Source organism: Heterodontus francisci, chromosome 1 (assembly GCF_036365525.1).
Source record: "Heterodontus francisci isolate sHetFra1 chromosome 1, sHetFra1.hap1, whole genome shotgun sequence".
In the NCBI taxonomy this organism is placed as follows: Eukaryota; Metazoa; Chordata; class Chondrichthyes; order Heterodontiformes; family Heterodontidae; genus Heterodontus; species Heterodontus francisci.
In genome coordinates, this window is record NC_090371.1 from 113,328,888 (window position 1) to 113,343,503 (window position 14,616).

Below are 14,616 nucleotides of genomic sequence, written 5' to 3' on the forward strand. Positions count from 1 at the left end.
AGTCCTCTGGCACCTCTCCTATGGCCAGAGATGATTTGAAAATTTGTGTCAGAGCCCCTGCTCTCTCCTCCCTTGCCTCATTTAACAGCCTGGGATGCATCTCATCTGGGCCTGGGGATTTATCCACTTTTTTAAGTATGCTAATACTTCCTCCCTTTTAATGCTAATATGTTCAAGTATATCACAAACCCCCCTCCCTGATCTTTCCACCTACATCATCCTTTTTCTGCATCGTGAACACATTAAAAGTAATCCTTCAAAACCTCACCTACATTCTCTGGCTCCACATGTACATTGCCACTTTTTGGTCCCTGATGGGGCCCTATTCTTTCCCTGGTTATCCTCTTGCCCTTAATATACTTATGAAACGACTTGGGATTTTCCTTTATCTTGGATGGGTAATTGATGGTTTTCAGACTCTATGGCCTTCAATCTCTGTACTGTGAATAACTATGTTCAAACTTAAAAGTCTAGATGTAGGATTCCATTTTGTATTGAAATGTATTAAATGTACAATGGCTACATCTGATTTTGAAACTTAATGCAAAATGTAACTAGTTTAGTACACTTCAGTTTGAGGAACTTGGATAAATGTTGCACCTAGCAAAATAGTGGGACAGTGATTTTTAATGAAAAAAGATCTAGACTAAGTTATTTCTATAATTTTAATTAAGTATCTGATCTAATTTGCAGAAATGTGTAGAGCGTTTTGTACTAACCTGATACAAAATGTACTAATACATACAAGATTGACCATTTTGTCAATAGTTAACCAATCTCAAAATAGAACCTGTATCAGTACGTTTAGGAATGCAACTGACAACCCGTTGAACCTGCTGATATTTAATGAGTAACTTTTTGCTTAAAGGAGAACACTTTTTTAATGAAATTACCCACCTAAGTAATCAGTTTTAGAAGACAGATGTTACTAGTTGAATTTAAAATGACTTCTGGAGTCAACTAGCTTGTGATTTAACTAAATACAAAGTATTTCAATTTCAGAGCACTGAATTGGAGAAAATTCAACATGGTAGCCATAACATTTTTACTGTTTGTTTGTGTAAGCCTCATTTGATAGTGATTTTGTTTCTGAATTAGTAATCCAAACAATAGTGGAAAATATAACAATTTGAATTGTTTTAAGAGAAACAAATCAGTGATTAATGACGACAGCTATATTTAAAAATTCGACTCTCCTCCTAATATCCTGTTCAGGATGGAAACCTGCAGTCTTGGGCTGCTCTGACCTCTGAGCTCTGAGATCCCAATCACTAGCATGGTTGACTCTGAACTATCTTCAGTGGTCTAGCAAGCTACTTGTATCAAACGATAACAAAGAATATTCATTAAAGCAAAGACTGCTGTGGTTCAAGAATCTAGCCCACTACCATCTGTCCAGGGCATCTAGGGATGGGTACCATATTTGCTGGACTTCCCAGTGACACCCACATTTTGAAGTGAATGGAGAAGAAAAAAATGTGTTGACTACCTGATTATTAAGCTAAAGTCATTAGGACATGTCTTTTCACTTAAAATTAAGAATCCCAGCACTTACTGGTCTACCTGCCTATCCTTTCAGCTTTGATTAGCTTTGCTGACAAATCATTTAATGGTATCCTGAAGTACTGGGATCTGCATTGTTTAGGTACCTGATTAGTTAATTTGCTACAGTTGGTTTTTGTTTCAAATTTTGATCTGTTTTGTTCTGAAGCCAGTTCTGCCTCTTGATTCTGTTCACAACTTAAATTAAAGGCACTGTATAGATGTAATGTCCTGGGGTTTCATATTTCAAAGAACGGGCCAAATGAGTGAGAATTACCTACTCAAAGCATGGTGCAAAAGGATAATGGAAAATGCTTTTCTTAGTGGGAAGGGTGTTGTAAGACACATTTTTAAGGGTGGGTTAGACCTGAATAGATGAAAGCCTTGCTAACAGGATTGTTTTGTCGATATGGAGGAAAGGTATGTGAGTGCTTCATGTAAGCAGAGCTTGCATTTCTTCACACATGGCATTTTTTTTTTACTCTTCACTTGACCATTTCAGATTGAGTCTTTAATAGTTGAGTTGTTATCTGTTTTAAATGCAGTATTGTTAGACCTTCTCTCTGGTCTAAAGGTTCTGGCCTTTACTCTGGATATCAGTGGCCCACAACTTGGATGCTGTTCCACTAAATATGGTAGACCTTTTATTAACGGTCATGCAGGCCCCCACCTGCCAAGAATGAGGCATATTAATTGTTTTATGAATATTGATTTTGAACTTGCTGGGAAGAAGAGAAGCCCTGTTACAAGGGCTGCCGGACACTTGGCTGAAAAACATTTGCATACTAACAGACCATTCCCTGACACATTCAACCCACAATGGATTTTGATCACCAGACATTGAAGGTGTAAGGAAGAGCATTCCAGAGATTGCTAAGGTGATACAATCGACAAAAGCCAGGACTAGTTAAACCAGTTTGTCACATGACTGGCTGGTCCAGGGTTTTATTTTGAACTAGTGACTGAGTTTTTGAACTCCGACTGTTTGCTACTGAAGTGAGAAGGCCTCTCCTGTCTGCTCCTATCTCTTCCGCTCAAGCCTCTGAACCCACTGAGGACACATGAATCGCAAGAGAAAAGTCTCCTACATCGAACAAGGTTCAAGAAGAATACTGGGCCCCAATGAAAAGCAAGACCTACCTACAATCAAGGACTTTACATGGAGTTTGAAGAATAGTAACCAAAACCATCTTCAGATATTGCCTCAAACTTTTTTCTTTTTTTCTGTCTCTATATATGCATGCTAGTGTGGGATTGTCACGTATCCATAGGCGTTAACTGAATTAGAGTTGAAGTTTAATAAAGTTCAACCTTTTTTCTTTAAACCTAAAAATCTGTTTGGCTAGTTTCTTTGCCTTTAAATTGGAAGTTTAGTGAAAAAGGGTTCACCAAGGGGGAGCTAAAATAACTGTTTAAAATTAAACCCTGTTACAGTAAGACCCGGTGAAGGCTGAGAGAGAACCCTAGATTCCTTTCTCACCTGGTTGTAATATCACCCACTAAGTGACATACTCTAAATACCAATTGCTTGGTAATCCCACATGCTGGAGTTACTCCCCAAACTGTCTTCACATGTCTTCCAGTGACAGACCAGGTCACTATTCACCAGCTGCAGCCGCAATGTCTGTCTTCATGGGCTCTGACCCTTCCTTCTTTTAAGGGGCCAGAGTCAGAAAATGGTGCATTAAGGTGAAACCCTGAATTGGGTCATCTCAGCAATTCAACCATGGCACCTCACCACCACTGCCACCTAACATATTTCCTGCTCCCAACAGTTTTGGGAGACCCTCCAGTTGCACACCAGCTATGAGTATCTTTTATTTGTGATGTCTCTATTCAGGTAAGGCAGAAAGAAAGGCATGTACATATTTCCAGGGCAACCATTGTCTATAAGGTTTGTTGCAGACAGTGTGTCTGTTGGTGCAATTAGTCTGGGCCACCACCCTGATGAACTGTCAGTGAGTTGAGACTCATATTGAGACACACATTAATGGCAATTAAGTTCAATTAAGACTGACCTTTATTTTCAGAATTCCAATCATGTGTTCAGTCAGTGTTCTTCTTCCCTCCTCCCGATGTTCTACACACTCCACGTCCCAACCACCCAATGAACTCTGCACACAGGATCTACACCACAACCATTTAGGTTCTTCTGCAGTCAGAATACCAAAAAGCATTAATCAATGGGAATAGATGTAGCAAACAATTCATAAGGTACATAAACTGTTCAGAGAACACATGAACTTCCTTACAGCATGAATAGCAATTTTGTTATGCTTTTCTTCCTCTTCCCCCTCTTTCTCCACACCACCCCCCCCCCCCCCCTTGCTTTTAGGAGGATTTATGATGCACAGCCCTGATTTGTCCTCTACAAAACATGTTTTTTAAGTTTATTGCTATTCAGAGCATTGTCTTCTCGATTGACCTTGAGGACATTTTTTTTTGAAGTGGGGATATTGAATTAATTATCGGTTTCTACAATTAAATCATTAAATTATTCAACATACCAGCTTCTAAGATGCAACTGCTAATGGTGATGGGGGGTGGGGAGAGAAGTTACTTAAAATTTATAGATCAATAGAAATGGTATAAATTTAAATAGGCAACATAAACCATTCAGGTCAATTGTTCTATCCCTACATCAAGAACAAACTAGTTGTGATTTTGAAGATGTTATCAGAATGGTAATGAAATCAAGGGAAATTTCCAAAACATATCCTGTCCATAGGATTCTAGCTTAAACATACTGCAAAGACATGCTGTTTCTGGCAGTGTTTTGATCGTTTTTAATGTGAGGTTTGATTTACAAAAGTGTTTTTTGTGGTCTCTGGCAAGTTCCAACCTTTTGCTAAATATGAAGTATATCATTTCCAAATGTTTTTCTTCTATTTCAGCCATGAATGTCACCTTGGTGTTTGTCTTGCCGCATGTAATTGTGAAATTAACAAATCCAGCAAGACTGAACTTAGCTTTGTTGCATCTCTAATATAGTTAACATTTCTTTGTTTTCTCTTTTTAGCTTCAGCGCACAAAATTGTCACTATTCCAAGTATTGATTCTTCAAGCATGCCAAAAGTATAGCAAGTGTGGTGGTTGTTTTGAAGAAAATTCTTAACCTTTTCATTCTACTGGCTTGAGGTTCAAAGTCAATTTCCCATGTTCCATGAAAGTGTTGGGTGCACTGCTGCTGATCTCGAACCTGCCCTGTAAGGTTTCATTTAAAAGGAAATGTTTTAAAATGAGTTTTCAAGCCAACAGCTCCAGTGGGATGGGAGAGTCCTCGGACAATGCAATAAACCACTTCCATTTGCCCATTTTGATCAATGACCCAAATGGCAATGAAATCCCCTGCAGCACAGGAATATCTCATGAAACAATCCATGTTACAACTTCATTGGCCAATGGAAACAGAGTGAGCCCAGATATGCAGATACTTTCATTTAATATTGGTGATGTCAAGAAAACATTTGCTGACCAAGCAGCTTGTAGGCTGCAGGGCACAGACAGATCTGAATTGGAAATGGCTGGAAACTGTGATCATGAAGCATCTGACATGGTTATCACTAATTCACTCAGCTCTTCAGATTATCAGTGCGTGACAGCAAATTTGAGTTGGCATTCCAAGAGTTCTGCCACATCAAGACATCCTGGACAGTGTGTGCTAAACCACAAACAAAATTACACTGTCAAAAGTCAGTTGCTTTGCATCAAACCCTCAATTGAGTGCCATGCAACAGATATTGAACAAAAGTTGAAGACTTGCGTTACAAATGAAGCACATCTTAAGACATTGGAGAATAATGTTTCAAGTGACAGCTTGAAGTCTGGCATAACTGACGAGCCTAATGACACAGTAATTCAGATTACAACAAATATGGAAAGAAGTTTGGAATACTCAATACTACCTGAATGCAAGTTCGTAATGAAGGGCAATAGTGTAGGTAGCATTGAACATGAATCTAGTGTGCCTGGTCTTGAATCATCTGTATTTTCTAACAGTTCAAATCATCCAATTGTTATGTCAGATCAGTCATTGGAGGCTTTAGAATCCCCAGGTGAGGGTGAGATTATGGACGATGCACAGATTAGTTATCAGCTACCTGTAGAAACCAGCTTTAATTCTCAAGAGTGTGCTGTAAGGGTATCAAATCAGCAGCCTGTCCTAGATAAAGCGGAAAAAATAGTTTTTCAAAGAGAGTTGAGTAACCATAGTACTAGACTATCGCAGTTTCCCACCTTCGATACAAATCAGAATTTGAGAGAGCAAGTAGGTCATTGTGGAATCTGTTCTGTTAGTATTTCTCACAATTGTAAAGATCAACTGGAAGAAACAATAGATGCACAGTTACCAGTTAAAAGTGAACAGTGCTATCAAGACACCAGTAACACAAGAATGGGTGAGGCTGAAGCTTACAAAATGCCAGTAAGCTCAGCAATGAATACTACATTTATAGTGTTAACGGAAGTAAATAATGATTCTAAACCTGAATCTAAAATTATCAGCTGGAGCGCTGAGACACAGGAGCTTGTACCCCAAGCAGGAACACCTATCGAGAGGAATGCAAATGATGAAACCTTTTTGATTTCCAGTCCAACAGTTCATGAATGTGGAAATTCATACACTCAAACATCAACTCCTTTGCCAGAGTCCAGAAAAAATACTTTTTTCAATGCAAAATTTCCGAATTTAACTGATCTACCTGACCGTGAAAGCTGTTCCACATCTCTGGTAGAGTCTCCAATTCACTTCGTGCTGCAGCCAGATGGAAGGGATCCTGTACAGAAACCAGGGTTCAATATAAAATCCAATGCAAATATGAAAGCAAAATTGTCTAAAGTGGAGATCAAAAGTTATCCTAAACCTAATTTTAACAATGTCAAACCCAAAGTTGTATCTAGAACTCTGAAGATGTCTTTACTGCCAAAAAGCAATGTGTCCCTTTCAGCAGAGCGTTCATCTAAATACTTTCCAAGGTCTGTCACTTCCATCTCCTCTCTTGAGTCTCCACATTCTCCATCTCCTCTGCCAAAACACACAAAAAAGGAACCACTTTCAAAATTGGCTTTGAAACCAAAATCCGAAATCTTGAAATTCCAGAAAGTTGTGGTTAGGAAAACACCCCCCACTAACGAGCAATCAACTTCTGGTATGACAGAAAAGAAAATCTCAAAATCCAGTCGCAATAACAGCCCTCAAACCAGAGCATCTTCAACATCAGTCTTTGCAAATGGAGCAGAAAGTCAAGTATCTGGTTCATTGCACTTCAAGTCATCTCATTCTTCTGTGGGATCTATTACATGTCAACTTCATAAAACCTTTCACTATGATGGAACAGAAAAAACTAATCCATCAAGGCAGATGGTTCCAGTTGTTGAAAAACCAAGAGCACGATGTAGTAGCTTGGCAGGTGTGATAGATGGCCACCTGGTCAGTTTTAATTGTCCAATTTCAGCTGCTACTTTGGAGAATGTTCACACCACAGAAGTAAGTGACAACTAGTATTATCGATATGAAACTCGTGCACAGCTTTTTTTTAAACTTTTTTTTTGGAGAAAACTATCTTGCTTATTTGAGTTGAATTTCTATTGCATCTAACAGTCCAATCTGCGGCTGGCATCATTTGAAGTATTTGATTGGGTTGATGGATTAGGGAGAGCATTTAAGCAGGACCAAAAGTTCAGCTTATATTGCTTAAAAGCGCACTCATTGTAGTAAATTATAAAATGCAAGTTTGAATACCAGCAATGTTCCATTCTTTAATGTGATTTTAACTTTGTGGCTGGTGTGTGTTGGCACTCTCTGAATTTGTGAATTATTGGGTGTACATTAGTGAGTTTGCCAGTGGTTGAGATGGAGCTGAATATTTGCAGTTAGTTTGGAGAAATATACAACCACAAGGCAATAATCTGATTTTTTTTTTTCAATGACCCAAGATTGTCAACAGCTATCCTATTCCAGTATAATTGGGGATACTTTTTATAATATATCCAGGGCTGCTTCCTGGATCTGTATTTCCCACCTAATGATGGAAAGTACTATTTGTTTTGGGAATAAACTGAGGAAATTAAGAATGGCAGAACCAACAGGAAATGATGACCATTGTGTAATTTTGGCTCTGATTTAAGAACTGTGAAAGATGCAGAGAAGAAAGTGAAGATTGCTGACTTGAGGTGGGCAATGAGGGGTCTCGCCCAAATATGATCTGCCAATTAAATCCTTTGGCTGAAGATCTATCAAAGGATTTGATATTCTTGTGCTGGCATTAGTTCACTTCACCCAAGGCTGTAGTCCTTTCAACAGATGTCTCCTTGTTTGCAAAGGCCAACATTAAAGTCTTGATCATAAGAACATAAGAAATAGCAGGATTAGGCCATTCAGCCCCTTAAGCCTGCCCTACCATTCAATAAGATTATGGCTGATATGTCCCAGACCTCAACTCACTTTCGGGCCTGCTCCGTATAACCCTCGACTCGCCGAAGTTTCAAAAATCTATCCACCTCCTTAAATCCATTTAGTGACCTAGCCTCCACAACACTGAGGTAGAGAATTCTGGAGATTCACCACCCTCTGAGAAGAAATTCCTTCGCATCTCTGTGTTTTAAATGTGTGATCACTTATTCTGTAATTACAATCACATTCAACTTTACAGCCAGCTATCAATAAAATTCATATCTATCCTGTGTTCCTACAGTTAAACAAATGTACCAAATATCATTTTTTTGTAAATACTGTCACACCAAGTCTCCCAAAGTCTTACTAGAGGATATCCTTTTCAAAGTATTTTGAAATTGCTCGTGTGATTGGTTCCAATTGGTAAGTTACTGGAAAGAGAAATCAATAGCAGTACCATTTGATTAACACTTTAACAATTTCCCTATGCACCACCCTGCTGCACCCTTTGGTTGGCTGGAGATAATTAAGACCAGCACTAATTATGTCATCAGGATCACGTATCTACATCCTTCAATTCTGTTACACAAATTTCTACTCTTGATTCTCCAAATAGTTCTGTGTATCAGTCATCCCATGGACTTGAGATCCTCCAGGTAGTCATAAAATTATTTGCAACATTGATGACAATAAATTTGGGTGTTGCCCACTGTTCTCCAATCCTATCCTGAAGATATATTTCTGTGGAGATGTCAGTGTGAGCATGCTTATACATCTTCTCATCAGAAACCTTTTATCTTCTCCATCCACCACCCCTGTCAATGGTCTCCTTTTTCTTTTCTGCTCCTTTTCGCTCCCCCCCCCCCCCCCCACCTTTCTACAGTTGCACTCACTGAAATCCGACAACTTGATGCAAGCCAAGGATTGACCTTGGTACAGTTCAGTGGCACACTGGCTTCTTAACACCATTAAAATGTGTTGGAGTCTGTTGTATATTTTTGATTATTGAATGAGTAATACTAACAGTTGTATGCTAAGCATCTTGGCAATTTTATATTGCTAGGTATTCCATATTTTTATGAAGCCTTATCCTTGTCCAGTATTTGCATTACACAAAATGCACACCATTACATGTGGTTACATGTAGCAGAATCTTGGATGTGCTTGGGGTGGGTGTGGGGAGGTGGTGGGTGGTAACTTCAGGGATACGATTCCTTATTCAGTGAGTGTTTACACATGAGAAGAAAATTGGGACTGTTGCCAGTTTCTTCAAGCACAGTTTAAGAACAAAATTTTATAAATAGCAAATGAAGTAAAATATTAAATGGCATGTCGTAAAGGAAAACTAGAACAGTCTTTGCAAAATGTGTGTGCCTCCTTTTCCCAAAATATCTTTTTTCTTTCTATTGCAGGCTCCTTTAACTAATAAATCATCAGCACCCAGCATCAGTGAAGTTCAAGTTGGACAGAGACCATCTCTCGGCAATACTAAGAGCCTGTCTGCGCAGTCTGCAAAATTAAAAGTGCTGTCTTCTGTACCGAAAACACGATTGGGAAGTGTGAACAAAGATGGCCGTTCTGGCATCATGCATTGTTCAACAAATAAACAGCCGTTAATCTCTGGTAAGGATCTGCACTGATTTATGTGCAAACCAAACTAATTAAAATGGATAAATGTAAAATGTTGTAACTACTTAAACTAATGTAAACGTGAAATTAAGTTGCAATTTTTGTTAAATTATGTGAAACTTGCAGATAATGTCTTACAACATGGATAAAAATGGTGCTTTCTAGAACTCTCGTGTTGACGAGAAGTAATGAAAACAAAATAGGAACTGCGGATGAGCCAACCAAACCGGGTTGGAAGCCATCCTGTGTGCTGCCTTCTAAAACCATGAGCTTCTGTAGTTTGCAGAAGTTTTGAGTTATCTAAACCGATACAGTTGCACTGTCTACAGCATTGGAAAAGGTATATTAGGTTTATGCTTTGAACAGCATAAAAACTATTTTGAATGAGGTAAATGGTAGTTTTGAGTTTCTCAAGTGACACTACAGTTGTGGCACAGGGAAGAACAGTTATAAAAACAGTTTGAAACCATCTGATTTGCTGCAAACAATTCTTGGTAAGCTCACTGGAAGTATCCTGCTCGCAAGATTTGAACAAGCATGCCATCTTGTGTATTCATTAATTCCCAATATGCATTCCCGATAGCAATTTCTGAAGCATAAAATGAAGTTGTGTAGGAAGTTAACCAATTTTTATGCAAAATTTCTTTTGTAAGATATTTTTGTATTTTAAAGGTCACAAGAGAAACACTGGCAACAAAAAAATTATTTCTCAAATCCTGGTAATTGCTACTTTATTAGATGCATAAGCACAAGTCTTTTCAAAATCAGCAGTAAGCAACTGAGTACTGAAAGCCCCAATCTGGAGGCGACTTCATGGCCATCTTTCCATGTACATGATACAGCATGGATCTGTTAGCCATACAATTGCAACATTTAGCATTTAACTGCGTGTTTCATATTTAATATCCATCAGCCTTGGCAACTCAACAGTCACTGCTGTTGCTAAATAGAAAATGCTGGAAACTGATCAGACAGCATTTTCAAAGAAAACTTAACTCCAGGAGGCATCTGTGGATTGTTTTCAGCATTTACTGTTCCTAATTGATTTTCAACATTAGTGGGTTTTCAGTGATTTGTTTCTAAAGCAGTTTTAATTGTCTCGAGCATTTTTGTTTTTTTTCAGCTTCCCACATTGTCGCACTGAAGTTATCTAAATTCCTTTTAACTGTTCTCAAGTCAACTTTGTTCCTGTTGAATTTTTGGAGCTTTGAAGCCAAATTGAAATAATTGGGAAAATCATTTTTAGAAATTAACTATGTTGTAAAGCTGTCTAATTGACACCAACGTTAGAATTGGGCCAAAGCTGCTTTTCTCTTGTAATTTTGGTTTGTGCAAGTAAACATCTACCTAATTTTTTTAAATGAACTGCAATAATTTAAGCAAAGCTATTCAAGGTATTTGAATTCTGTCCTAGAATTTCTTTTAAACAAAGAACCTCTTGTCCCCTTGATTGAAACCAAATGTAATGTCTTATTGGCGCTGCAGAGTCAAGTTACCAGGACTGAGGTTGAAGACGAGGCGTGTGCACTTAAATTGTGACTTTATTTCATTTCAGTGAAAGCCTGTGGTTTTAGTTCATGATGCTGCTGTCACTACATTAACTTATGAACTGCTGCAATCTTGTAGGGAATGCTGTGCTGTGTGGGTCAGTGATTTATTTTTAGATATTGGCTCTGAAGTTGAAAATTTTCCCCCAATAAATGCCATGGTGCTTGAAGGATATTAAGTGGTTGAAACCTTAAATTAAAATCCCACTTTTGCTTCTTCTATATTCCATAACCTGTTATACATTTTTTTAGTCCTTTTGACTACTCAACAAAGTGCATGAGTCAGTGATGAGTTGAGTGCACGAAAAGTTTGACCAGCACAAACACCTGGAGAACACATTGACTGACTCTGGGTAAGGTGCAACTAGAAACTAGTTCTTTGCGGAGCTAACAAATTGGAAAATCTTGAAGTGTCTATTGACCAGAGGTTTACCTGGACTATCTATTATCAACATCATAACTGCAACTAAAACACAGAGGAAGTTGGTACTGAGTGTCTAGCCTCCTTGACACCACAAACATTCGGAAGACTGAAGTCAGGTGTGTGATGGAATACCCAACACTTGCTTGTATGAGTGCAGATGTAACAACACTCCAGATGCTTGCAACCATATAGGTCAGAGCAGTCTGCTTGATTGACTGACTCTCTTCCCATCGAATTCATCCTACATCCTGTCCATTACTGGCATAATTTGGCTGCTGCAACTTGTTGACAACACTTATTTTCCTGTGATCTCTACCACAGGAAGAGACTATAGTCATGTTCTGACACTTTTTTTTCCCCTCCCAGTCTTTACTTTCTAACTGCATCTTGAAGTATGTATTGCTGGCAAAATCAGCATTTATTTTAAATTCCGAGTTGCCCCAAGTGATTGTGTGCTGCTTAAGTATTTTGGTATAACCGAGTAGCTTTCAGCGGTATTCTGGGAAAGGACTGCAGTTACACGAGGCAAAACCAGTGAAGGCAACTTTCCTTCAAAAAGCATCTTGTATTTTTTTTTAAACACTGACTGATTTCAATCTGACAACTTAATTAATTTCTATTAACTTTACTACTTATTTTCTTTTTCAATGTAATTCTCAAACTGCCATGGGAATTGCACTTGGATTCTCATTTAATCCAGGCTTCTGGATTCCTTATCCAGCAACAGCCATTGCACCCAATTAGTGGACTAGCAAACCTTATTTCTTTGTAGTCACTGAGTTTATAGTTATAGGTAGGGAATACCAGGAGTATCATGGGTGTGTTTTTAAAAAAAGGCAAAGGATTATGGGCCTTCTCCTTGAAACACCATCTTGTCAATGATTGCCTGATAGTTACAACCAAAAACAAGAGCAGCATAGGTTTAATACACAGAACGTAGATGTAGTGTGGTGAAATCAGCATGTTGGAAGAAAATCTTGAATACGAAATTTTTAATATGTGCCTAAATGGTTTAAGTCGTCAGTGTATGGACAGATGTATTCTTTTGGAGTATAGCACTTTTCAAAAATTGGTTTGGTAGTCTAATGGTCATGGTATTGGACTAATAACTGAAGTGGAGCTCAAATCCAATGAGGCAAGTTGTGAAATTGAATTGACTATCTCTCTATAAAAGCTGTCAACTACAACACAACTCAACTGGTTTAATAATGACTGAGGAAAGGCGGTCTCGCCGACATGTGACTCCATTCTAACACTAGTTAACTCGTTTTCCAAGGGCATCAAAGGGACAAATACTAGTCAGTGTTGCCCACATTCTAAGAATAAATAGGGAAAATATTAGAAAAACAAGGAATTGGGTTATGTATTGAAATGCCTTCAATAAAATTTTTTGTGGTGACCTATCTTCCCATACATGGATGTCTTGTCGTGTATATAATCTGCATCGTGTGCTATACCTATGCATTGGGGAGGGGAACAGGTTCTTGCACTTTAACTGCATTCAGAATCAGTCATTTGGGGCACAGAAGGAGGCCATTGGACCCATTGAGTCTACGCCGGCTCTCCACTGAGCTATGCTGTCAGTCCCACTCTCCGGCTCGATCTCTCTCTCTCTCAGGTGGCCATCCAACTTTGTTTAGAAGCCTTTTTAGAATCCTTTTCACTTTCACCACCCTTGTGGGCAGTGAGGTCCAGGTTGTTACCACCTGCTGTATTTATATTAACAAGAAATGCTTCCTAATATTCTGCCAGTGTTCCTTTCCTCCCCCACCCCAAACCTATAATCTGCCCCATAGTCCTTGTACCATTTGTTAATTGGAACAGCTTTTCCTTGTCTAACTTATCTAAGCCTGTCATAATCTTATACGCTTCTATGAAATCTCCCCTCAATCTCCTTTTTTTTTCCCCATGGAGAACAAACCCAGCTTTTCCAACCTAACCTTGTAACTAAAATTCTCCATCCTTGGAACCATTCTGGTAAATCTCCTCTACACCCTCTCTTGGGCCCTCACATCCTTCCTGATTGTGGGGACCAGAACTGGATGCAGTACTCAGGGGCCTAACCAGAGCTCTAAAGTTTCAAGATAACTTCCCTGCTTTTGTACTCTCTCTGCCTCTATGAAGCCTAAGATCCCAGATACTTTACTTAACTACGCTCTCAATCTGTCCCGCCCCCTTCAAAGATCTATATACATGCACCCCCAGATCCCTGTGTTGGTGCAAACTCTTTACAAATGTGCCATTACATCTATATTGCGCCTCCCTATTCCTTGCACCTAAATGCATCACCTCACATTTGTCAGTATTAAATTACGTCTGCCCATTCTGCTCGCCTATCTATGTCCTGTTGCGGGCAGTTTAAGTCTTTCCCACTGTTTGCCGCAACTCCAAGTTTGGTTTTCTGTCCATAAGCCAATTTTTTTTTTAATCCAATCGGACACTGACCCTCCTATTCCATGAGCTTCAATTTTCTTAACCAGCCCTTTATGTGGTACCTTTATCAAATGCTTCCTTTCGCATCCATTGCATTCCCTTCACTAACCACCTCTGTTACTTCATCAAAACATCATACCTTGATCAGCAAGGGGGTGAAAGGTTATCGGAGCGAGGCGGAATGTGAAGTTGAGGTTACAATCAGATCAGCCATGATCATCTTGAATGGTGGAGCAGGCTCAGGTGGCTTGCTCCTGCTCGTAATACATACGTTCACATGTAAAATTCAGTTACATTTGTCGAGCATGATTTGCCTTTTACAAATCCATGCTTACTATCCATAATTAACTTAAACCTCTGTCTGATATTTCCCCTGATTATAGTTTCTAAACTTGAGCCATCACTGATCAGCTAACTGACCTGTAGGGCAGTCTTAGCACCCTTTCTTGAATAAGGGTGTCACATTTGCCATGGTCCAATCCTCTGGCGCCTACCCTGTATCCAGGGAAGGTTGTAAGATTTATGGCAAGCCCTTCTGCTATCTTCACCTCCATTTCCTTTAACGATTCAAGCCATCTGGACCAGGTGACATAACTACCCTATGCATAACCAACCTTTATTCTAGTACTCTTCTCCCCTGCCCCACCCTC

At 39.0% G+C, this 14,616-nt stretch overlaps 1 protein-coding gene across 6 annotated transcripts in view; it reads left to right on the top strand.

Moving 5' to 3' along the window:
- Positions 1 to 14,616, top strand: part of mtus1b (microtubule associated tumor suppressor 1b) — a 230,389-nt gene that overhangs the window by 35,694 nt on the left and 180,079 nt on the right. For all 6 annotated transcript variants that reach the window (XM_068034588.1, XM_068034613.1, XM_068034594.1 and 3 more), the window contains exons 2-3: positions 4,562 to 7,027; positions 9,346 to 9,556. In XM_068034588.1, coding sequence (XP_067890689.1) covers positions 4,706 to 7,027; positions 9,346 to 9,556 — 2,533 coding nt within the window. In that variant the 5' untranslated portion in view covers positions 4,562 to 4,705. The remainder of the gene's footprint in view (positions 1 to 4,561; positions 7,028 to 9,345; positions 9,557 to 14,616) is intronic.